This window comes from Cervus elaphus, chromosome X (genome assembly GCF_910594005.1).
Source record: "Cervus elaphus chromosome X, mCerEla1.1, whole genome shotgun sequence".
Classification (NCBI taxonomy): domain Eukaryota; kingdom Metazoa; phylum Chordata; class Mammalia; order Artiodactyla; family Cervidae; genus Cervus; species Cervus elaphus.
Window position 1 is genome coordinate 70,747,648 of NC_057848.1, and position 23,395 is coordinate 70,771,042.

General features: G+C 42.1%; 1 protein-coding gene across 11 annotated transcripts in view; it reads left to right on the top strand.

Moving 5' to 3' along the window:
- AFF2 (AF4/FMR2 family member 2) overlaps positions 1-23,395 on the top strand; it is a 528,226-nt gene that overhangs the window by 414,298 nt on the left and 90,533 nt on the right. For all 11 annotated transcript variants that reach the window (XM_043895846.1, XM_043895848.1, XM_043895850.1 and 8 more), the window contains one exon: positions 13,098-13,135. In XM_043895846.1, coding sequence (XP_043751781.1) covers positions 13,098-13,135 — 38 coding nt within the window. The remainder of the gene's footprint in view (positions 1-13,097; positions 13,136-23,395) is intronic.

The window sequence follows — 23,395 nt, forward strand, 5'->3', positions numbered from 1 at the left end:
TTTATTTAAACCAATCTTCTTTCTTTTTCTGCCTAGGGATTGCCCTTAGAAATGTGGTACTCAATTCAAAGCATGTAACTGGGGATGTGTGGACTTTTCAACAGATGCTAATAACAGAGCTGCACCTCAAGCCTGTTAACATTTACAGAAAAATATTGTCCTGAAGCTCTTCTCCTCCACTTCATAATTTTACTTTTCATCTGAAGATCACTAATTACCTCACAGACACAAAAGAGCTTGTTTTTAATCCAGTTTCTTGACACCAGTTTGGGTGTTATACTGGATTTGTTTTTGTTTGTTTCTGTTCTTATGGGGCCCGTTCACTGAGTAGTTTGTTATTTGATGCATGCGTGTTGTGTCAGTTCTGTCCGACTCTTTGCGGCCCCGTGGACTCTGTCCTTGGGATTTCCCAGGCAAGAATACTGGAGTGGATAGCCATTCCCTTCTCCAGGTGATCTTCCCGACCCAGAGATCGAACCCACATCTCTTAGGTCTCCTGCATTGGTGGGCGAATTCTTTACCACTAGGGCTGCCTGGGAAGTTAAAGTGAAGTCGCTCAGTTGTGTCCGACATTTTGTGACCTCATTGACCATAGCCTGCCAGGCTCCTCCATCCATGGGATTTTCCAGGCAAGATTACTGGAGCGGGTTGCCATTTCCTTCTCCAGGAGATCTTCCTGTCCCAGGAGTCGAACCCAGGTCTCCTGAATTGCAGGCAGACTCTTGACCATCTGAGCCACCAGGGAATCAGCCACCTGTGAAGCCCACTGTTATTTGGTAATTGCACATGAAATGATTTACATGGGAGCAGAAAACCTGAACATTCTGGGAGATTTGAGATGTGTTCCTTGCACCTGTGATGTATATTGAACTTTCCAAACCTAGCGACCAAGTTAAATTCAAGCCTGCTTTTCTGATTAAAGCTTGCTAATGGAAAGGGTGGGGGGCATACATTTTACTGCCGCTCTCAGCTGGCCCCTGACGTGCTATAGTGAATTCATTCGTTGTGACAACAGATACTCTACCCTGCTGTAATGGTTCCGATTTTTTAGCCACAGTTCTTCCCTTATCATGCTGAACAAGTCGTTACCTCCCCAAGATTTCTCTGCATTTCCATTTACTTTGTTATACGCAGAAAGGCTGGGGAAGGCCTCTTCCATAATGACATCAATGTGGCACCCACAGCAAGAAAGATCAGCCTGTCAGAGCTATAGAAACAGCAGATGGATTAGGAGGAAACCAGGTGCAAAATAACTTTGATAGAGTCTTTTAATGTAAACAGTTTATCTGTCATTGCCTTTCATTGAAATCCCATGCAAAATGAGGGCATTCAGGCTGTTCAGGCTGCAGAAGGTAGCAGAATAAAATCCATACGTTGTCATACTCTAACTCTCCAGCAATTAGAGAATGAGAAGATATTTTAATTTATTCATTAAAGACAGGAGAGTAAATAGGATAACATATAAGGTTAATAGAATAACATTGGCCTTCATATTCCCAAGATTGTGTTTCCCATTTGGCTGTATTAGCATAGAGACTAGATTAATAAGAAACTGCTTAGGGCTTGTATGATGTGATTTTTAATATGCTGCAGGCAAGTCTGTGACTGTTTAGAAACCTGCTGAATTTTTTCATTATAATTAGGTCTTCTACATTTAGTACGAAATATTTTGACTTGTAATCTCCATAGATTGTCTTTTTATTGTAATCGCCATACAATGCTTTGAGCACTCAGAGATGCAGAGGAGCACAACGTTTTCACACGTGTTAAATGTCCATCACCACTGATGACCCAATCCTGACTAATGTCCATGACCACGTATGAATTGTCCATCTATGCACATTTCCATGGCAAACCCAATGGCTGTTTTGCTTAGCTGAACATTTTCTCACCGTGACTGTACATCAGACATTGGTAAGGATGTACTGGTTCCCCCAAGGTCCAAGTGGAAACAAAAATGGGTACCGTCTGTTGTTTCAGAAACAATAACTCTCCTGTAGGACATGAATGACCACAGCCTTTTGTCCACAAAGAACACATAACACCTATCTGTAGAGAGGGTGGCAGAGGAATAACAGCCACCTACAGAAAGCTGAGGATCATGAAGTCTGTGTGAATCAAAGTGCTGGAAAGAACAGCACCGTGTTACTCTTGTCACTGCCTAGGCTGGGCTGGGAAGGAAGTGGCTGGACTGGGCTGGGCTGAAGGAAGTGGCTGGGTCGCATTGGTCCTCTCACTACTCTCACCTTCACTCTCTGTTTGGTCCAAGCTTGGTCTTTTCCTTAGGCCCCTTCATTGCCCCAGTTGGGTCCCAAATCCATGGCTGAATGTTCGGACTTAGTCATCAATTAACAGCCCCCAGGCAGTGTACCATGTGTTCCTAAGTTTTGGTAGTTCTAGCATCTATTAGAGTGATATGGATGCCTCCAGTAATAAAACTTTTGGCCACACTGACAATGTAAGATTTTCAAATTTAGCTGCTGGCTTCGAAAAGTGTACTGGGGCTTTGGTTTAGGGCCTAGGAATGCTTTATTCTGTCCCCCCAAATATATGCCATCTGCTGGAAAATCAACCAGGCAGGCAGCAAACACCCAAGGACCTTGTCGTGAATGGAAAGCAGAATCTGTCTTCTTCTTAAGCAGGTGTATTTATTTTTTTCTATTTCTTTAGCCAGAGCAAAGATCATAAGCACTGTAAACACACAGAACATGTATCCAAATTTGAGATTAGCTATCAATCCCAGGTTAAGGATTCAAACTTCAAGGGGATGGGCAGGTAAGGACAGCAGACCTTTCCAAATGTATGGTGTAGCCTATGCATCATGAAGGAGTTCCCAGGAATCTCTGAAACATTAGATATGAACATTTATAAACTTGCTAATAGATCTTATTTCTTGCTAATGGTGGTGAACTCCATAATGGAGATTCCATATTTATCCCTGAATCATACATGTATGTATATGTGTGTGTATATATATATTGGAATAGAATAGTTTTGTATATTAAAATATAGAATACCAGACCTTAAAATGGTCATGGAGAGTCCTTATTCTAGCCAATAAGGACACTGAGGCATGGAGAAGTCAGTTGTACTGTGACGTAATAGAAAATATATTAATACATAGTGGTCTCTGCCCCAGGTTCCCGGTACAGAGCTCCTGAATTCCTTGTAATTTCTTAAGTAATAAGACTGATAGGAGCATCTTTTGTTCTAATATTTGCTCTCTGGGTGATAGGGACATCTTTTATTCTAATGAGATGACTCTGTGTGGGCTCCTGGACTGTGGTCACCAGAGAAGCCAAGCCATGATTGGAAGCTTGGAATTTCCAGCCCTACCCCTCCGTTCTCTACAGAGGGGAGAGGGGCTAGAAACAAAGTCAGTAGTCACTCACGTCTATGTGAGGGAGCCTCCAAAAAATCCCAGTAGTGTGGGATTCAGAGGGCTTCCCCTGTGGCTCAGGGGTAAAGAATCCACCTGCAGTGCAGGAGATGGGTTCAATCCCTGTATTTGGAAGATCCTCTGGTGGAAGAAATCACAACCCATTCTAGTATTCTTGCTGGGGTAATCCCATGGACAGAGGAACCTGGTGGGTTACAGTCCATGGGGTCACAAAGACTCGAACACAACTGAGCAACTAAACAACAACAGTGGGATTCAGAAACTTTTCAGGTGCATGAACACATCCATGTACATGAAGTGTGACATGCCCCAATGCCGGAGGGATAGAAGCTCCTACCTGTGGGATCCTCCTAGACTTCACCCTATGTCTCTCTTCATCTCTCTGTTCATCTGTATCCTTTGTCATATCCTTTAATGAACTGGTAAACATAAGTCACTGTTTCCCTGTGTTCTCTGAGCCACTCTAGCAAATTAATCAAACCCAAGGAGGGGGCCGTTGGAACCTCTGGTGTCTAAGCCGATTGATCAGAAGCACAGGTGACAACTTGGGCTGGCAACTGGTACCTGAGGTGGGGGGAGGCAGTCTCATGAGACTGAGCCCTTCACTGGTTGCATGTGATTAGCTTTCCAGGTAGAGACAGTGTCAGAACTGAGTTACATGGTAGAATACCCAGCTGGTGTTGCAGAAATGTACTTGGTATGGGATGAGCCCACACACGTCTGGTGTCAGTGCATTGTGAGTGTGGTTGTAGTATGAGAAAAAAGGAGAAACTCGAGTGGAAACATTACTGAGTTTTCTAATACAGATTGATAATAAAAATGGCTGTAGCATCTTGCCCAGAGTAGAATACGCTCTAAAGGGACAGAAAGCCTGAATAGGCTAGTATGCTAGTACTGAAAATGCATCATCAGTACTCACTCCCATGTAGGTTTTGGAAAACATATTATTGAGTACTTCTATGCACTAAAAATATGCTTCCCATTTCCCTGGTCACACAGAGTAAGGAGAGAGCCTCTATTAGGTCTCGATTGTCTCCCAGCAAAGGACACAGCTCATTTTGTGAGGGAGGCCTTCTTAGTATCAGGGCGAGAGGGCTTTGATTGGCTAGAGGAAAGAAAATTGAATTTTCAAATCCACAAACCTCAGGAGAACAGAGTAATCAAATGCCACTTACCTTGGCCCTTCCAATATGGAGAATAAAGAAGCCAACACTGAGATGCTCTGCCTCGTGTCTCCATATTTACTCCACTTAGAGAATGATTAGTGTCAATAGATGACTCAGGAGTGAAATGTGCTTCTTCACCAAAAACAGTGCATTTTTCATGAAGTTACAATATTACCAAAACTTGAGTTATAAACAAAATTTCCAGTTGACAAGTGAATCTTACTGAAGGGTTTTATATCCAGCAAAAGAGCGAGCCTGGAGGGAGCAAGGTTTCATGGAATGCTGGCATTTTTGAATTATGTTATCACATCATCTTTGGACAAGATGCTCAAAAAAAACTCCTGCCCTGTTGCCTGAGGAGGTTGCCCTGTTGGTGAAATACACATGTAAGGACAGGTAGGACCCACTGTGAGGCCTCTATTCAACTGGTGTTTGGCAGGGTCATGAGAGGGTGAAGATGATCAAGAATTCAGTGAGACTTGGGAAGCCATGAAGGATTCATGACCAAAGGGGAACATACAATGGGATAAAAATAAGGAGACCAGTGGCCCAAAGAAGAGGCCAGAGCTATTGTCCTGATGAGAAATAAGAGGTCTCCAATGAGGCCATAGCTGTAAGAAGAGTGAAGAAGGAATGGACGTGTACCCTGTCCAGTCTGCTCTGCATTCCCTCTTCACTAGGGTGTGAAGTTGAGCCTCGTGGACAGTTGCAGGATGGATCCAGATACATGTGATCCTGGAGCCCAGCTTTTGCTCTTTTCTCCTCTGCACAGAGTTGGGTACCTACCGGCACTCTCTCATACCCAGAGCAGTCAGGCTCTCAGACTCCACAATCAGACCCAGATCTTTTACCCAGTCTGTGTTTATCGAGTGGCTATTAGGTGCCAGATACCTGAAACAAATTTCTTCCAGTATCTGCCTGTCAAAATTTGAATTCTGCACCCATCATGTCCAGCACAGGCCTGCCTTTTATATGCATCAAAAACAGTGAATTAGGGCTTCCCCAGTGGCTCCGTGGTAATGAATCCACCTGCCAGTGCAGGAGAGACACAGGTTCAATCCCTGGTCCCGGAGGATTGCACATGCTGCGGAGCAACTAAGCCCATGAGCTGCCACTACTGAGCCTGGGTTCTAGACCCTGGGAACTGCAGCTTTTGAAGCCTGAGTGCCTAGGGTGTGTGATCCACAACAAGAGAAGCCACTGAAGTGAGAAGCCTGAGCACCACAACTAGAGAGTAGCCCCCACTCGTTGCAACTAGAGAAGGCCCGCAAAGCAATGAAGACCCAGCAAGCCAAAGTAAACAAATAATTAAATTTTTTAATGGATTAAATTAAAATGGGGGAAGCCTGATACTCCAAAGCTAGGGAAGATGTGTTGCCATACCTGGGTGTAGTGTCAGAAATTCAGGCAGGCATCCAGGTGTTGTGAAATGCTGAGTGCCATTTTCTCCTCTTCAGCTGCAATCCTGACTGTGTGTGCGTGCTGCCAGCTGATACCTCAGCCTATAGGATATGATGTAAGCCTCTTGCTGTTTCACTCATTCCAGTGAACTCTATTTAAATGCCATAATTAAGCAAATCATTTTTATATTTGGGCAAGTGCTCTCAGGATATGTCTCTTTAATTGATTTAACCAATTCTGTAGGTATTGATTTTTGACTATCTGAATACCCTAATGGTGAGTTCATTTGTTCATAGAGGACTTTCTCTTCTGAACTTAGGCAATCAATTCAATTTACCAATACATGCCATTAGATGAAAGTATGGCTAGGTCTCGCAGAGCAGCCCCATGAAAAGTTAAAGATAAAACACAGAAACAGAAAGCCAATGCAGTTGACTGCTCGTCTCTCTTTTTTCCATAAAGTCTAATATCCAGTTACTTGAAATTATCTGAATGGTTGACTTTTCATTTTTTTATCAAGAAGTGTATTATATAGACTCAACTTGGGTGTATCTGCTAGTAAAAAAAAAAAAAAAAACATATAAACAGGGAATGTAAAAGGCATGTAGAGCAATAGTAATAGAATCACATTTTATGCTTGACTGACAGTATGGTTATTGATTAAGAAGATAAGCAGTCCCCAACCCTGTAGCCTTGCAAAATGAATCCATGGCTTCAATCGCTCTAGACCTTCTGCGTGCTCACTTTGACAGTCTCAACGAACAGGAAACATACTGCACTAAGTTCGTTTTCTGTCAGTCTCAGGGAGTATAATGGCATAAGTCTGGATATAAATGTTCAGGTCATGCTTCTTAAAAGCCCCAAAAGATTCTTTAAATATTTTTGTGAATATAATATACATGTCTATTGGACTAGAACAACACATCATGATATATAATAAGCAGGGCAGAATTACCTTACCAAAGAATTTTTACAAAGTTAAATCAGTATATAGAAGATGACTAGCAAGTTTCCTAAGTGCTTTCTAGGTAGATTTGTCTCCCTAAAGAAATATGATGTTCTCTCTACACAGGAGGATGGGACTAAATAGAGAGCCACCTTCCTTCCTTCCTTTTTCTTTCCTTTTCTCTATTTTTTCATGAGAACTACATTTGATGGTTCACGTAATTCAGTGTGGTCCTTGAGTCACTTCAGGTTTGGTGCAGCAAAAGGATTCTCTACCTCACAGAGAGAAAAGGCCATTCTTTTTAGCAAGTTAGATTTAATGAGGGAGCAACTTAAGCATGTCCTTAGCCACATCATCCCTCCTGAGGAAATAAATTTGCTGCTTGGCAGGATACCACCAAGAGTACAACACTGGTAATGATGGAAGAATTAGCTTATGAGCACTCCTTGGAAGGAGACAAGTTCTTCTCCCTGGGAATATAATTTCTTGAGCTCCTATATCATGGAGGAAGTTCATCTCTTGAGCTTCCCAACCTCAGGGTCAAATGTTAGTGCAAAAGCAAAGAGCCGTCCTGATGGAGTAAGGTATGAAAGGAAAGTGAAAGTGAACGTTGCTCAGTCGTATCTGACTGTTTGCGACCCGATGGACTATACAGTCCATGAAAATCTTCAGACCAGAATCCTGGGAGTGGGTAGCCTTTCCCTCCTCCAGGGGGTCTTCCCAATCCAGGGATCAAACCCAGGTCTCCCACATCACAGTCCGATTCTTTACCAGCTGAGCTACCAAGGAAGCCCAAGAATACTGGAGTGGGTAGCCTATCCCTTCTCCAGTGGATTTTCCCGACCCAGGAATTGAACCAGGATCTCCTGTATTGCAGGCGGATTCTTTACCAACTGAGCTAGCAGGGAAGCCCATGAGAGGAAGGACAGCTAAAGGAAGGGTCATCCGGAAAAGAATGATGCTTCCTAGGCTTCCTTTTAGGGGAAGAGAGAGTGAGGGGACTGGCATGCACTTGTGCCCCCAGAGCATCTCAGGTGTCTTGATCTCTCTACCACCAACATGAACCCCAGCAAGGTTCAGAGGCCTGTATGAAGGTAGGGGGCCCTCTCTCCTGCTGGGCTAGGTCTGGCAGGATCTAAACACATCAAAGTCTTTCTCAAGTAGGACTTTGCAGACAGAAGCATTCTGTTCACCCCAGAACTACTCCTGATATGGAGAGAGGAGCAGAATGGTTTCTATAATCCTAGTTGGATTAACTGCATAGATTTGATACTGCAACCTGGTCAGTGGTCAGAAAGCCCATCAACTCTCTGGCTGTAAAAAAGATATGAATCCGTGGGAGGGATAAAAAAGGAGTTTGAGATGAACAAATACACACTGCTGGATATAAAATAGGTGAACAACAAGGACCTGCTATGTAGCACAGGGAAGTCTATGCAATATCCTGTGATAAACTATAATGAAAAAATATCTGAAAATAATATGTATCCAAACCACTTTACTGTCCACCTGAAACTAAGACAACATTGTAAATCAACTATAGTTCAGTTAAAATAAAAATGTGTGCACCGATACCTGTGTGGAATGCAGTCACAATCAAAATGCACCTTTTTGCTTAGTATGCTGTGCTTTCTAGAACACTGTCATTGATGTTGGCTACTAACAACCACTCTTGGTGTAGACAGGGCGGGAATGATGGTCTTCATTTTTAAGATGAGGAAACTGATGTTCACTGGTGTTAGCTGCATCACTAATGTCATGATGATGGAAATGTCATGATTAGGAAATGGGGAACCTGGTACTAGAACCCAGGTTTGTGGATTTCTAGCACAGCATTCTTTCCACATATAGCTCATTGCCTCTCATTGCACCATATTGGACTATGGTTTTTTAACATCTTAATTTATCATCCTATCTTAGGCTAGAACTTCCTTGATGGAAAGATAAGTATCATGTTGGGGAAACATGACACCAAATAAGTAGAATATAGATTTTAAAAAGCATATAGACATTACAAATTAAAGCAGCGTGTTAACTATCTAACCTCCATTTTCCAATCAGTTTAAATTACTTTAATGTATGTTTTTAAACTCAAAATTAGCTCTAATCCCAATATGTAACCCTCTTAATGCTCACTGACTTAATACTGTATCATTTCACTTTGACTTCCCTCCTTTTCCAGCGTCTCACATTCCCAAACATGTGTCTGGAACTTGGGATTGTCTTTTCCTGTCCCAAGATTTCAAAAGAGGAATTTTCTCCTTGTATATTTTGTAGACAATTATTTTCCCTTAAAGTATTTTTATTTGCCTTAAAGTATTAACGTATATTTTGCACTCAAATAATTCACTTAATTTTTCTTTGTAGTCTCTTAAGAATTCCTTATATTATATATAAAACAAAGTCAAAATACAGTGAAAGTGGAGAACACAAATGGTGAGCTGTTTCTCGTGCCTGGCAGACATTCCCTGCAACCATATCGTTTGGAGATGAGCACATGGGAAGATGACAGGAGAGCATATGACTAGAGCTGTGGGGACTCTGAAATGATCCTGGGTTAAATTCCAAAGGGGGGGGGGGAACCTCTGAGCATAGATATTTTCCATCAATAGCCAAGCAACCCAGAAAAAATTAATTTGAATGAAGTTATTTTCCTATAATGGCTATATAAAAAGACATATGTTTCAAAGAGACTGGCCTTGAACATGATTATGTACCTCCTGATCAGAGGGAAATAACTGGGTCTAATTGAAAGTCCTGATGCACAGAGAAGAGAGGACATTTTCAAAAGCGTGTCACTGAATCAAAGCTAGGTTAAGCAATGTCACTTTGATTTCTCTCCTTCCCATCTCCTGCCAGTGGCATGCTCAGCCCATCACATCTAGCTTGCTTTAAAAGGAAACCACAGGGACTTCCCTGACAGTCCACTGCAGGGGGCGCAGGTTCCATCCCAGGTCAGGGAACTAAGATCCTGAATGCCCCGTGGCACGGCCAAAATGATAGTAATAAAAAAGGAAAACCACTGGAACCCCATGCCCATTATTTCATGGTAACCTTTCTTCTTCAGGAACAGATTAGTTTGGATTTTAAGGGATTCAGAAAAGTAGATTCAGCTATTCCCACAATGGCTTGTCTTCAGCCTACTGCCCTGTCTTATTCCACCAGCTGGGACTGGGAGAGAAAATGTGATAGAAAAGGCAGACGTCGGTATGCAGCCTGGCTACATTCTGTAGTGATGGTCAAGGTCTTGCCCGGACTCCTTGCCAGAAACTGGCTCTTCCTTTCAGCACCCTTTAAGGGATTGCTCAGAGATAGGCATTCATATCCTAAACACCTGTGAGGGATGACGGGCCAGACAGACACTCTCCTTGTTTCCTCATTTTCACCTGTTACCTCATTCCCTCACTTTCTTATGATTCCACTATTTGCGAAAATTCAACCTTAGGCACAGGTGGTGAGAAAATAACTTTTGCCTATCAAGCCAAAGTGAAAAGTGAAAGTGTTCGTCGCTCAGTCATGTCTGACTCTTTGCAACCCCATGGACTGTAGCCACCAGACTCCTCTGTCCATGGAATTCTCCAAGCAAGAATACTGGAATGGGTTGTCATTTCCTTCTCCAAGAGATCTTCCTGACCCAGGGATTAAACCTGGGTCTCCTGCATTGCAGGCAGATTCTTTACCCTCCAAGCCACCAGGGAAAAAAAACGTACCCAAATATTAATGGGTATTTGCAATGGACTTCCCTCATGGCTCAGATGGTAAAGCCTCTGTCTACAATGTGGGAGACCTGGATTCAATCCCTGGGTCGGGAAGATCCCCTGGAAAAGGAAATGGCAACCCACTCCAGTACTATTGCCTGGAAAATCCCATGGATAGAGGAGCCTGGTAGGCTACAGTCCATGGGGTCCCAAAAAGTCGGACACGACTGAGTGACTGAACTGAACTGATCTAGCAATAGAATCTGAGACTTAATAGAAGAAAAGGACTTGGATTTCCAACAGTAATGTCTAAACTGAGGAAATATTTCATTGATTTCAAACAAATTGCTTCCAAGTGCATTGGGTTGTTGTTATGGATTGAAAGGTTCGATATGCTTATGCACTGGTCACTCAGAATGTCAATCCAATGTTAGATTATAAATCGTCTCTGTTACACATGGTTGCTTCTGCCTTCTAATTTGTAACAGTATTCTCTTCATCTCTTAGCCATCACCCACCTCCAGGGTTCACAAATATAAAGGTCTCCAAGTGTATACCTTTTAAAAGGGTCCAAAGAACCCCGAGGTTGGTGAACCACTGCTTCAGCGCTCACCATTCTGAATGTTATTTCTACAGTCTAAAAGAATCTGGGGGAGTACTAGTTTTGTTCTGATTACATAATTATGCTACAGAAGTATGAAAAAAATCATCACTAAAACCCTCCAGGTGCTTAAACAGTTTGATAGACTGTAGCCATTCTGCCATCAGCGCCCCCAGCTGTGTTGCTTAGCAACATTTTAATTCCAGAAGAATCGAAGGAGATGCAATCCCTGTGGAGAGGGAAACAGAAATAAGAGGGCTGTTGACAGATGATCTGAGTTGTTTCTTCTAATATACTGTGAAGATCACTAGCTCTTTTCATGAATGATAAATGGACTGTACGCAGATCAATGGGTTCAGCAATAAAGTGGGACCAGGCTCCATGTCTAAGGGACGCAGGCCGAGAGGCCCAGAGATTTCCTCATTTCGATGATTTGGTGTGTGTTTTCTTAAAGGTTCCATGGAAGGAAATTGATCCGAGCTGTCTGTCAGCTCTTGCCTTTTTGTGGTGTCTGCTAATAAAAATGATTTTAGAAATGGGTACTTTGGCCTTGCTATCACCAGGCAGGTGCAACCAGGTGGCTGGAGCAATGCAGGGTATAGAGTTTCCCGTCCTGGATCTAAAAATCCCCAGATGTCCCCATGACCATTCCCTCTGTGCTTTCCTCCCCATCCTGTCATAAGCCAAGCAGGTGCATGCGGAGGAGGAGGATATTTCTAAAATATGGTGTGTGTGCCTGCATGCTGGGTCGCTCAGTCGTGTCTGACTCTTTGTGACCCCCATGGACTGTGGCCTGCCAGACTCCTCTGTCCATGGGATTTTCCAGGCAAGAATACTGGAGTGGGTTGCCATTTTCTCCTTCAGGGGATCTTCCCGACCCAGGGATCAAACCGGCATCTGTCTCCTTCATTGCAGGCAGATTCTTTACCAACTGAGTCACCTGGGAAGCCCCTCTGAAGTATTGGGAATGGCCAATTATATGAATACTTATCTCTAAGTCAATCACAATAGAGCTCCTTTAGTGTAAGGGATTTAAAATCTAATTGGTTAGTATTATCCAGAGATAGGAAAGTATTACATATTCACATAATTAGAAGGAAAGACTTGTCTGAATTACAGACATATAAACATACAGACAGACACAGAGAGCTTATAGTTTTCATTCTAAAATTTCAGTCATAAGTCAAGCATAAACAAAGTTCACAGGTCCATTTCAAAGACCTGCTCTCCTTAGTGAGTATATATCTCAATTTATTTGAGCTGAAAACACACACACAGAAAAAAAGAAACAATAAACCAGAGTCTCTGTTCTATTTTACCCAAGAGACAAGATCTCTGTAAGTCATAAGTCCCTTTACAGTGATCAACAGATGGTCAGACCAAATAGAAAGGCAAACCATCCAGGAAATTTAGGGGAGTCAGGAGGAAGGATGGAACTGAGTCTCAGCATGTGGACAGCAGTGTGGTCCTTTGAAATGAGCTGTTTTCCAGAACATGAAAGGATGGAGTAGAGTGGGGGAGTTCTTCATGATCTCTGTTTTCCAGAAGCACAGGGCTCAGGTTTAAAAAAAATGGAAGGGAAAGATGAGAAGAGGAGGATGGAGTCATGAGCCTAAGGGCCCACTCGCATGGGCACTGCTGAACTTCCCAGGCAACTGTGGCCGTGCTTGCCTGTGTCTGAAAGCTGTGCTTGGACCGGTAACCATGCTCCCCAGGAGAGGGAAATTGCTTTCTGTGCCTCCGGCCTGCTTATCTCCAGCAGCCTGCCTTGGTTAACTCCTCACGTTTCTGAAGAGCATCTTATATTGCTTATTGTTTTGGTAACTAGTTGCAAAGATTATGCCTGCTAATGTTGTCTAATTGCATTTTTTTCTTCTGTTCACAGGCTGTTGAAAAGGCAAAAGCTAAGAATAATCCTGTGAAGTAAGTTATTTTTTTTATTAGTTGGAAATGTTAATTTGAATGGACTCCAAGCATGTGAAAAAAGGTCATAAAGAGACCTTGATTTTGAGTTCATCTCTATTCGTGACAATTTAAAAACAAAAACCAAAACAAGCAGGGAGAAAAAAAAAAACCTTCAATGAGCAGGGACCAGCTTTTCAATTTTTCCTGTGGTCCCGATGAGGAAGTGCTCCAAGTTATGCCTGGTTTACATAAATTAATATGTGCCATCCATGAATAGCTGCCAAATACTATTATAATCATATTCAATGCATAGTACTTCAAGCCTTTGGGTTTTGCACATGCTAAAAAGATTACATTTTTAATTGCAAACCTTGGACCTATGACAGAGACGTAAGTGACTGAAAATGTGCCAAGTGATTTCCAGCCACGTGGGGAGCTTTGGCACCTCGGCATCAAGGCCTCGGCACTCTGTTAATGAAAAGCTCATAAAAATATATTTAACCGAAGGCTTTTCTAGCTAACAGAGAGCTATTTCCAAGGCATTTTATGAGACACTCTTAAATTATAAACAAGCTGCACAGCAGTCTTTTAAATATAGTACATCCTGTCTCCTCCAGAAGGGAGACTTTCAAATTAAAGATGTCTGTCTTGTCATTTGGCTTCATGACATCTGATTACCATGTTATGATGCATACCAGTTCCACCAGCATGTGGGCTAGGGAAGACCTGCTCTATTTGCTGGGTTACTACGGGTCGAGTGACATCACATCTCTAGGAACTACAACGTGTTAATCTATGTCAGGCAACTTCCACTATAGTAGATACCAAATGCAGGAATGGAAGCGCATTGATTTATTTTTTTAATTTGTAGCTTTTAATATAAAGTGTGTCTCCTGTGGATGGCATATAGTTAAATCTTGTTTTTTCCTCCAGTCTGGCAGTCTCTGCCTTTTGGCTAAATTGTTAAATCCATTCACATTTAATGTTACTATTGATGGGGTTGGATATATATAGTTATATAGTTGGGAGTGCATTGGATTTTTAATAGTTTCTGGGAGAATGGATCAGCTAATGCCGATGACAAGAGGGCTGCTTGTGTTTTGTAAAAATAATTAACTTTTCCAAGTCACCAGGGTAGTGTTTAGCACACCATTAAATGCAAGTTCTGATTCATTTTTTCAAAAGGTTTTCTTTTGTACTTTGTGTTTAAATTTTGTTTTCTGAGGCCTCAGAATATTCCTTATCAGCCTTTTGTAGCCTCTGGAGGGCTATCTGTGGTCTGGAGATGTATTTTGCTATAGTTGTCTATGGGAGCATTTTTAGTAGCCGAATTGTTGTCTGGTTGTTTTGTAGGGGGTGCAATCGTCTCTGCAGCCTAATTTCTTTTCTGTCTATGCCTGGAAGGCTTCTCTACTGCGAGCCTGTGGCAGGCAAGCTCCGTGGATTAGAGGATGGTGCTAATGAGGCCAAGGCCAGAACTTGAGTCCCTCAGTGAGCCATTAGTGATCTTCTTTCCCACAGTCCAACTGCACCCCTTCCTCCAGTCCACCCACAGGCAGATGTATGCCCTAGGTCACAAGGGATGGGGCAGGGTCTGGAGGAGTGTAAATCTGGCCCTCAATGGGACAAACATCTCCAAGTTCAAGCCTGCCCAATAGGAAGTAAATCCCAAGCTCCATCTTTGCATGCACAAGACAGCCCACTGGCAACATACAGGGCTGCATTTAATTACACTCTAATGGCCTGGAAGTAGGACCAGTTTTCTGTCTGTTCCTTGTGAGAATTCTACCCTACAGATAATTACATTTTTTATGAGTTTGGTTAATTCACAGTACAGACTCTATCTAATGTCTAACACTTTAAGGAATGTTGTAAAGAGAAAACAGGAAAAGTAGAAGAGCCAAAGGATTACTAATAGAACATAAAACAATATTTTATTTTTAAATATATTTGAAAATCTGTCTAGTAATAAGCCTAAATCACAACCAACTGGTAGGTGTTTAGAATTGTCTTCTAATTAAGTAAGAAACCACTCTCGGTGTGAGTTTGAGTGTCTTGTTGTGTTTGGTACGTAATACCTGCTACCTAATTCAGTTGCCTAGCCACAACCATCTGAGGACTCTAAAAAGAGAGGCTTCTTCAAGACCTCAGCTCAGGGACAAGAATCTCAGCTCAGAGAATGGTTCAATTACACTGCCTGATGGCAGAGCAGAAACAAGGCTTTAAAAAGTTTTGTGTATGGCGGTCCTCTTTCCCTTTCTAATATGTCTCTGTCAGACATAATGCACTGCGACCCTAAGTAGGGTTAGGGTTTGATGTGCGTTTTTTGAATTAATAGACAAGTAAACAAATTGGGTGTATCCCAGAAAGCAGTTCTTTCAGGAATCCAGCCTGGAGGCTTAATAAGACCCTAGTGGAGCATCAGGACTGAAGGACTCTTGTGTTGTAACTGAGCAAGGTGTCCGTCTGTTCTGACTCATGTTGTTCAGTTGCTAAATTGTGTCTGACTCTGTGACCCCATGGACTGCAGAATGCCAGACTTCCCTGTCCTTCACCATCTCCCTGAGTTTGTTCAAGCTCGTGTCCATTGTGTAGATGATGCCATCCAACCATCTCATCCTCCATCATCCCCTTCTACTCCTGCCCTCAATCTCTCCCAGCATCAGGGTCCTTTCCAGTGAGTCAGCTCTTCACATCAAGTGGCCAAAGTATTGGAGCTTCAGCTTCACCATCAGTCCTTCCAATGAACATTCAGGGTTGATTTTCTTTAGGATTGACTTGTTCAATCTCCTTGCTGTCCAAGGGACTCTCAAGGTCTTCTGACTCATGCCACATGTTAGATATTACCACATTGCTCTGGTTTATACTAACTGCATTGCCTTTGACCACTTATTGGCTTGATCTTGTACACGAGAATTAACACACAATCATTTGTGGGGCCATACATTGGAAAGAATGTTCAGCCTTGTTGGAAAAGTGGAGATCTAGAGGCATCATTTACAACTAAGGATGAACACAGATAGATACAGATGATCATTATGTGTGATTGGTGCAGAGTTTGGCAAGTGGTGGGGAAAAAATTCAAAAGAATACTATTTCATGACATGTAAAAATTATATTAAATTCAAATTTCAGTGTCCATAAAAGAAGTTTTATGGCACACAGCTACACTCATTTCTTCCCAAATTGTCTGTAGCTCCGTTTGTGTTACAGTGGCAGAATTGAGACTGTGCAAACCAACAAACCAAAAATATTTCCTATCTGGCTCTTTACAGTTTGCTGACCCCTGCTCTGGTTAGTCAGGTAGGCAAAAGTGCACATGTAAGCTTTTCTATGACAGTGACTGTTAAACTATGAACCTTTCTCTTTTTGCCCTCTGAAACACTGAGTGCTCAATGGCTCAGTCATGTCTGACTCTTTGTGACCCCATGAACTGTAGCCTACCAGGCTCCTCTGTCCATGGGATTTTCCAGGCAGAAACAGTGGAGTGGGTTGCTATTTCCTTCTCCAAAAACATTGAGTAGGCACTATATTTACTGAGCTCTCATCTTGTGTTCGGGACTTTCTGCAGCCGATATATCACCTAATCCTCATTCAGAGTACAGAAACCACTCCAAATTCAAGATCTTTGAAGATCATCATGGATATGAGATCCATTCATGGGACAGTGATGCCTCAGAAACTAGTAAATACATAGCTACAGTGTAATGGTAATCTTCCAAGTTGTGTGTAGATGGATATCTTGCAAAAGGCATTTTCTATAATTCTGTTACTTCCCAAGATTTAACTAAGGCTGGGTAAGCTTTCAGTTCAAGTGAGGGTAAATGATTCACAATATTATTTAGTTTGCATATTTTCTCCAGTAAAGGTTCATCTCCTCCCTCCCTATTTCTCAACCACTTGTTTAATTTCTTTTTAATAACTTCATGGTTGTAAGCTTCTTTCATCACCATAGGGAGAGGGTGGTACATGTTAATTACACTCCATACAAAGGAGAAATTAAATATATGCTTAGTGAATATAAGCACATAATGTACCTGGATACACTAATGACTTTACCTTGAAACATTCAGTATTACCTCTGAGGATAAGAATCAAAATTGTGTATTCTTAAGATCAGTGATCAGGACAAGAGATACTATTGTACTTATCAGTCAATTGGAACCATGCTGGTATCAAAGCTTGATTAGTATGTTCAAACTGTGCCTCTTTAATGTGTTAGAGAGACTTTCACTTGTATGTGAACATTCTGCAGCAATTATCTTCAAGCTTCATTGTGGAAATAAGGCCTGAGAGATGTACAGATTTCTTTTACCATATGTGACTTATCACATACATTTAAAAAAAAAAAACACATTTCTGTTATTAAGACATATGTGATAGTACACTTCTGCAAATGTGAATTGCTTTTGGCTAAATGCCATGCACTAATAAGTTGAGTTGAATCTAACCGAGGTTGACATCTGTTACCAAAAGAGAGAGAGAAGGGGGTGGAAGGAGAAGCAGTTATCAAGCATAAAATTCTTCCTTGCATTTACACGTTAACAAAGTTAAACAACGTGATGGTTGTCTTTCACAAATCAGGATCTGAATCCACTCTGCTTAGGAAATTGCAGCTTTATTTAGGAACCGATCCATCTTACAGATATGGTGGTTTCATTATTGAAAATGACAAATGGCCACAAAGATTTTCCTGACCGTGATGTTTGTACATTATTCATTTATTCATCCAATGAATATTTATTGAAGATCTCCAGCATTCCGGGAACTGTGATAGATGCTGAGGGAATTAAAAATAAATCTGACACAGGTCTTACCCTCGAGGAGTTTAGAGTCCAGGAGGAAAGATAAAATCGGTTTGTAAAGAACTAAATACAAGATAGAGAGAGGTTTGCTAAGTGGGGGACAGATAAAGTACATGGGAAGCTCTCAGGACAGAAGTGCTTCTAGTTATCACTATTGGAGAAGCTGGGGGAGGGGAGCAGAGGAAGAGACATTAGTACCAGGACTTCAGAGAGTGCTGGCTTGAGAAACTGGTGCTGAGGTGGCAGACAGTAAAGGGACCGACTGGGAACTGAGGCTCCAAAGAAATGATGACTTAGGGCCCTCGGAGCTTATCCAGATAAAAGAATGAGCTTGATAGAGTTGGATAGCATTGAAGACCTCTACCTTTTTACTGTGACTCATCATTAGTCCACTAGTTAGTTACTAAGCATAAACGAACCACCCTTGGACTTGGGGTCTAGTCCTGAACCTAACACTAGCTCATAGTATGAAATCGGATATGTCCATTCCTTCCTACAGACCTCAGCAACATTATTTATATGGTTCTTCCACCTCTTTAACATTAGCTAAAGCTTGAAATTGTGTTTTACAGTTATGTTTATTTGAGGAAATACTTGATGTTAGTTTCATGGAGATGCATACAAGCACATGCATTATAAACATTACACATACAATACATGTGTTTATACACACACATGCACATACACACATAATACTTTTTCTGTTAATTTCTGCCTTATGCATTCATGAAATGAGGGACAAACCACATTGTTTAAGTTTTAAAGGAATATGTTAGATTAATATAACTTCAAGGATGTTGGGTTGAGCCTCTAGATGAGCCCTATGAACAAAGGTGATTTTGTGATTGGAGTCCGTATCTCTTTGGTCGTCTTGGACACACACACATCACAGGCATGCAGAACATCCCCCTCTCTGGAGGGTAAGGCCTTGGATTCTGTACTGTGTTCTGCTGAGTCAGGTGGGATTGTTTTCCTTAGGAACAAAAGGCTCCAGCACCACGGAGCATGGCAGACATTGCACCATCCCCTCCCTGGAGTGCCTTGTGAATACTGCAGGCTCAGAGAGGTCCTGAGTTGGCCAACTTATCTTTGCCTTACCCAAGTTTTCCCAAATGTGTTGGAGCAGAGGGCACCTTTATCCAGCACCATGTTTCATGGGACACAGAATCAGAAGCTCTGGTCCATGTGAAATAAAAGGACCACGTGGAGGCCTGGCCTCTGTAGGTAGTTTGAGAAACCTAGGACCTAAAAATTGGCATCCAGTCTCTAACAGGAGTATTCAAGATGAGCAGATTATTGAAAAAGTCAACCACAGGAGGGAAAGAAATCCCCCAGGTCTGAAATGATAGACTACCTCCTGTGTCTTTTACAAGTGTCATACTCTCGATGATTGTTATCACTTGTAGGTGTCCTGAGCAGCAGTTCTCAATGATGGTCAGAGACACTGAAGGTTGGGTCCCTCTGAATGAAATCCCTGAAGCCAGCAGCCATCACTGTGCTTTCTATGACGTCAACAAAAGTATAGTCAGCCTCCAATCAGCTCTGGCCATTTTAAGGGTAGTTAAAGGGAAGTGGAAGTGAAAGCTGATCAGTTGTGTCTGACTCTTTGCAACCTCATGAACTGTAGTCCATGGAATTCTTCAAGCTAGAATACTGGCGTGGGTAGCTTTTCCCTTCTCCAGGGGATCTTCCCAACCCAGGGATCAAACCCAAGTATCCCACATGGCAGGTGGATTCTTTACCAGCTGAGCCACAAAGGAAGCCCAAGCATACTGGAGTGGGTAGCCTATCCCTTCTCCAGCTGATCTTCCTGACCCAGGAATCAAACCGAGGTCTCCTGTATTGCAGGCGAATTCTTTACCAACTGAGCTATCAAGGAAAGATAACAATAAAACCTTTTTCTAAACAGCTCTGTAAAATAAATGGTGTTTTCTATGTTGTCCAGATAGCTATAACTGGAGACAGAAGGTTCTAGCAGTCATCTTGACAGCTAATGAAACTTGAGCAGATTTCTGGACACCTGCCTTTTCCTTGGTGGTTGGAATCGTATCACCTAGGCCATCTCAGAGGAGACAGCTGAGACCCAGAGAGCTGAGACCCTGACATTTCAGCAGCTCCCTCCACATTGAACAAGGTGTTCTCATCACCTGCTGGCACCCACATGGTCACTTTCAATGCCTATCAATCTGTTGCTGACTTTAAAAGTCTTACTATCTAACTTTGGTAACAGTTTGGTTTCTGAGAATATGGCAAGAAATGCTTCAAAAATTAATGACTCAGCACAGTTGCAGGCACTTTAACCTTCATAAGAAAGAGTTTCTGCAAAACTTCAGGCTTGCTGCTTTGTCTTATTATCAGCACTCATCTTTCTAAGAGTTTGGTGAGAACCTTTTTTTCTTTAAGTGGTGAATTGATACTAAGAACCATGACAATAACACAGAAATATAAAGCATAGAAATAAAACCACCCATTTATTGGTGCAACACAGTGGCCTCAAGCTAGCCAGCCAAGGTGCAATCAAACCATTTTTAAAGGAAATTCAGCCACATTTTAAGGGACAACATTCCCAAAACACATCATCATACAATAATTCATAAAGTAGCATGTTATTTTCTAACTCTGAGCTTATTAGCATTTGCTGCTTAGACAAGAATGGATGAGTTTGTTTAATTTATGCACAGAAGTCAACTCAGTCTTTGTTTTTAATTTATTTTGACTGTGCTGGGTCTTCATTGCTGCTTGGGCTTTTCTCTAGTTGCAGTGAGCAGGGGCTACTCATTGTGGTGGCTTCTTGTGTTTCGGAGCACGAGCTCTAGAGCACATGATCAATAGTTGTGGTGCATGGGCTTAGTTGCTCTGCTGCATGTGTGATCTTCCTGGATCAGGGATCAAACCCATGTTTCCTACATTGGCAGGCAGATTCTTTAGCACTGAGCCAGAAGGGAAGCCCCAACTCAGTTTTTGAGATGTAAGAGTTACACCTAGAATTTTAACATTACCATTCAGCGATCTTTCAGAAAACTGTTGAAAACTCAGAAGCTCATGGCTGGTCTGCTTAAGATTCCAACAAATCATGCCATGTGTTCTTTTACAAACATGAATTGTGCACCTACTCTGTGCCAGTCTCCGTTGATAGGGAAAGGAGTTAAGGAAAGTTTCTGCCAGGAAAGTCGGCGCACTCTGGGAGGAAATGGGCAATCATCACCCTATAGAATACACAGGCTCTGCAACTGAAGCACGTGCAGCATTCTCAGAGATTGGGATGCAGGAGTCCCAGTGAACAGTGGGGGTGAAATCATTCAGAAGAGAACAACGTTTGCAAAACGCACGACCACAGGAAAGCACATGCGTGTTTTGAGCAGCGTCTGGGAGGTCAAGGCAACTAAGGAGAGGAGGTGTATATCACAGGAGCAGGAAACACCAAGTTTACCAGAAGTATCACACTGCCAAAGACTGGGGCCCCACTTTGGGCATGAAGAGGATAGTAGCACAGTAGACACAATTAAGAAAATGCTAAAAGGATTCTTTTGTTCTAGAAAGTTAAAGGTGCGAATTAGTTAGGAATGGATTATAAGGCACCCTTTTAAAAATGTTTGCAGAGAAATAGACATCAAATCTTTCTGATTACATCAGGCTAATCCTTGTATGTAAATCTGAGTTCCTGCAGGGCATTTCTGAGCCTCCAGCTGTTCCCTTGTGTCTTTACCGACCCTGGATTGTTTTTTACATTTGAAAAAAGTTTTCATACAGTGCCTTTCACGTTATTCAAACATGTAGACTACAATGAAACATAGTGTTTTTGGTAGGCATGACACATAACCCTATTATTTTAACTTCATTTTCTGAATTTGTTCTACAAATATAAAAATTCTTTCTGAATGTTTTTTTATCAATCTACAAGTATAAGCACAGTGGTGAAGTGGTGAAGTGAAAGTCACTCAGTCGTGTCTGATTCTGCACAGTAGGGCTATTTTTGTTTCTAGAGAAATGACGCATGCCCCCTTGGTAACATGCACAGGCCTCTGAACACTAAATCTATCTTCCATCTACTGCAGCACACATTCAAAGTCAGGAGCCAGGGGTCATAAGTTATTTAGTTGACTACCAGATTGGGGAGACTGAGAACAGAGGAATGACTTACTTTGGCCATGGAATGAAATAAGAAACACATAGTTTCTACTTTATTAAAGCTTTTGCCTAAACCAACAGCAGTTATGTAGAGAGTCAACATTAAAAAAAAAAAAAAAGGTAAATCACTCTTCCACAGGAAAATGTTTCCATTTGTAGAATTTACAAGCATGGCAGTAGATTGTGTGTCATTATAATCCAGTTTTTACATGCACATACATTTATACACCCTGTACATCCATCTACCCTCATGCTCCATGGTAAATAATTCCAAGACAGAATCATTGCTGGTGGTGCTGCAGGTCTTTTTTTCAGTGCCCATTCCTCTATCCTCATCACCCCCTAATATTTTGACTGCTTTCCTCCTCTTAGTCCCACATTCCCACATGTGGGGTTCAAGTAGTCAGGGAAATTATTTCAGAAAACTCATGGCATTTTGCTTATTTTGTTAGCAGCTTCAGGGAGTGAATGGCTGTCTACCTCCATGGCAGTCCTGTGAGTTACTGACAGGGAAGCCCTGGGCAATCAATTGGACCTCCTCCACACCCATTGGTCTCTGCGTTATCAAATCCTACAATGGGAATGGCCAGGAATCTGCTAATAACAGCATCTCCCTGGAGAAGCACACCCTATTCATCTCTCTGCCACCAGCTGGAGATGTGTATTACTACCCACATTGGCTAAGTGAAAGGTAAACTGCCCTCAAAACAAGATGTGTGGGTTTACTAAGCAAATTAGACAAGCTGGCACTTGCTTTGAAGATCTCTGTAGATTTGTATATACTCTCTCTAAACATATACATGCATTCATATATAATTTAAGCCCCACCTACTTCTGAAGATGATTTTGATGTGATTGAAACAAGATTGTAGAGGAGGACATTTAAAAGATACAGGAAGAATATACTATTTCCTAGTACAGAAACATCTGTGTTCATATGTGATGCAACTAGAAAATGATACATGTTTTTAAATCCACCCAAATGAGGGCTGTCCTTCAATCACAGAGCTGAGCACTGCTGGGCCCATCTGCGGTGACATCATGGTGGCACAGAGACAGCGGAAAGATCCTCTTGGGGAGTTCCACCACGAACATGGGGCTCTTCTGCTGGTCCTTAGTGATGGGTGGTAGACCTTTGAATTGGGGTTGAAGTTTTGAAAACTAATCCAGGACAATGATTTAGAGTCATGGGTGTTGAAAAAGTGGTTAATCAAGACAATGAGGGCTTCCCAGGTGGCTCAGTGGTAAAGAATCAACCTGCAATGCAGGAGATTCAGGTTCAATCCCTGGGTCAGGAAGGTCCCCTGGAGCAGGAAATGGCAACCCACTCTAGTAGAGGAGCCTG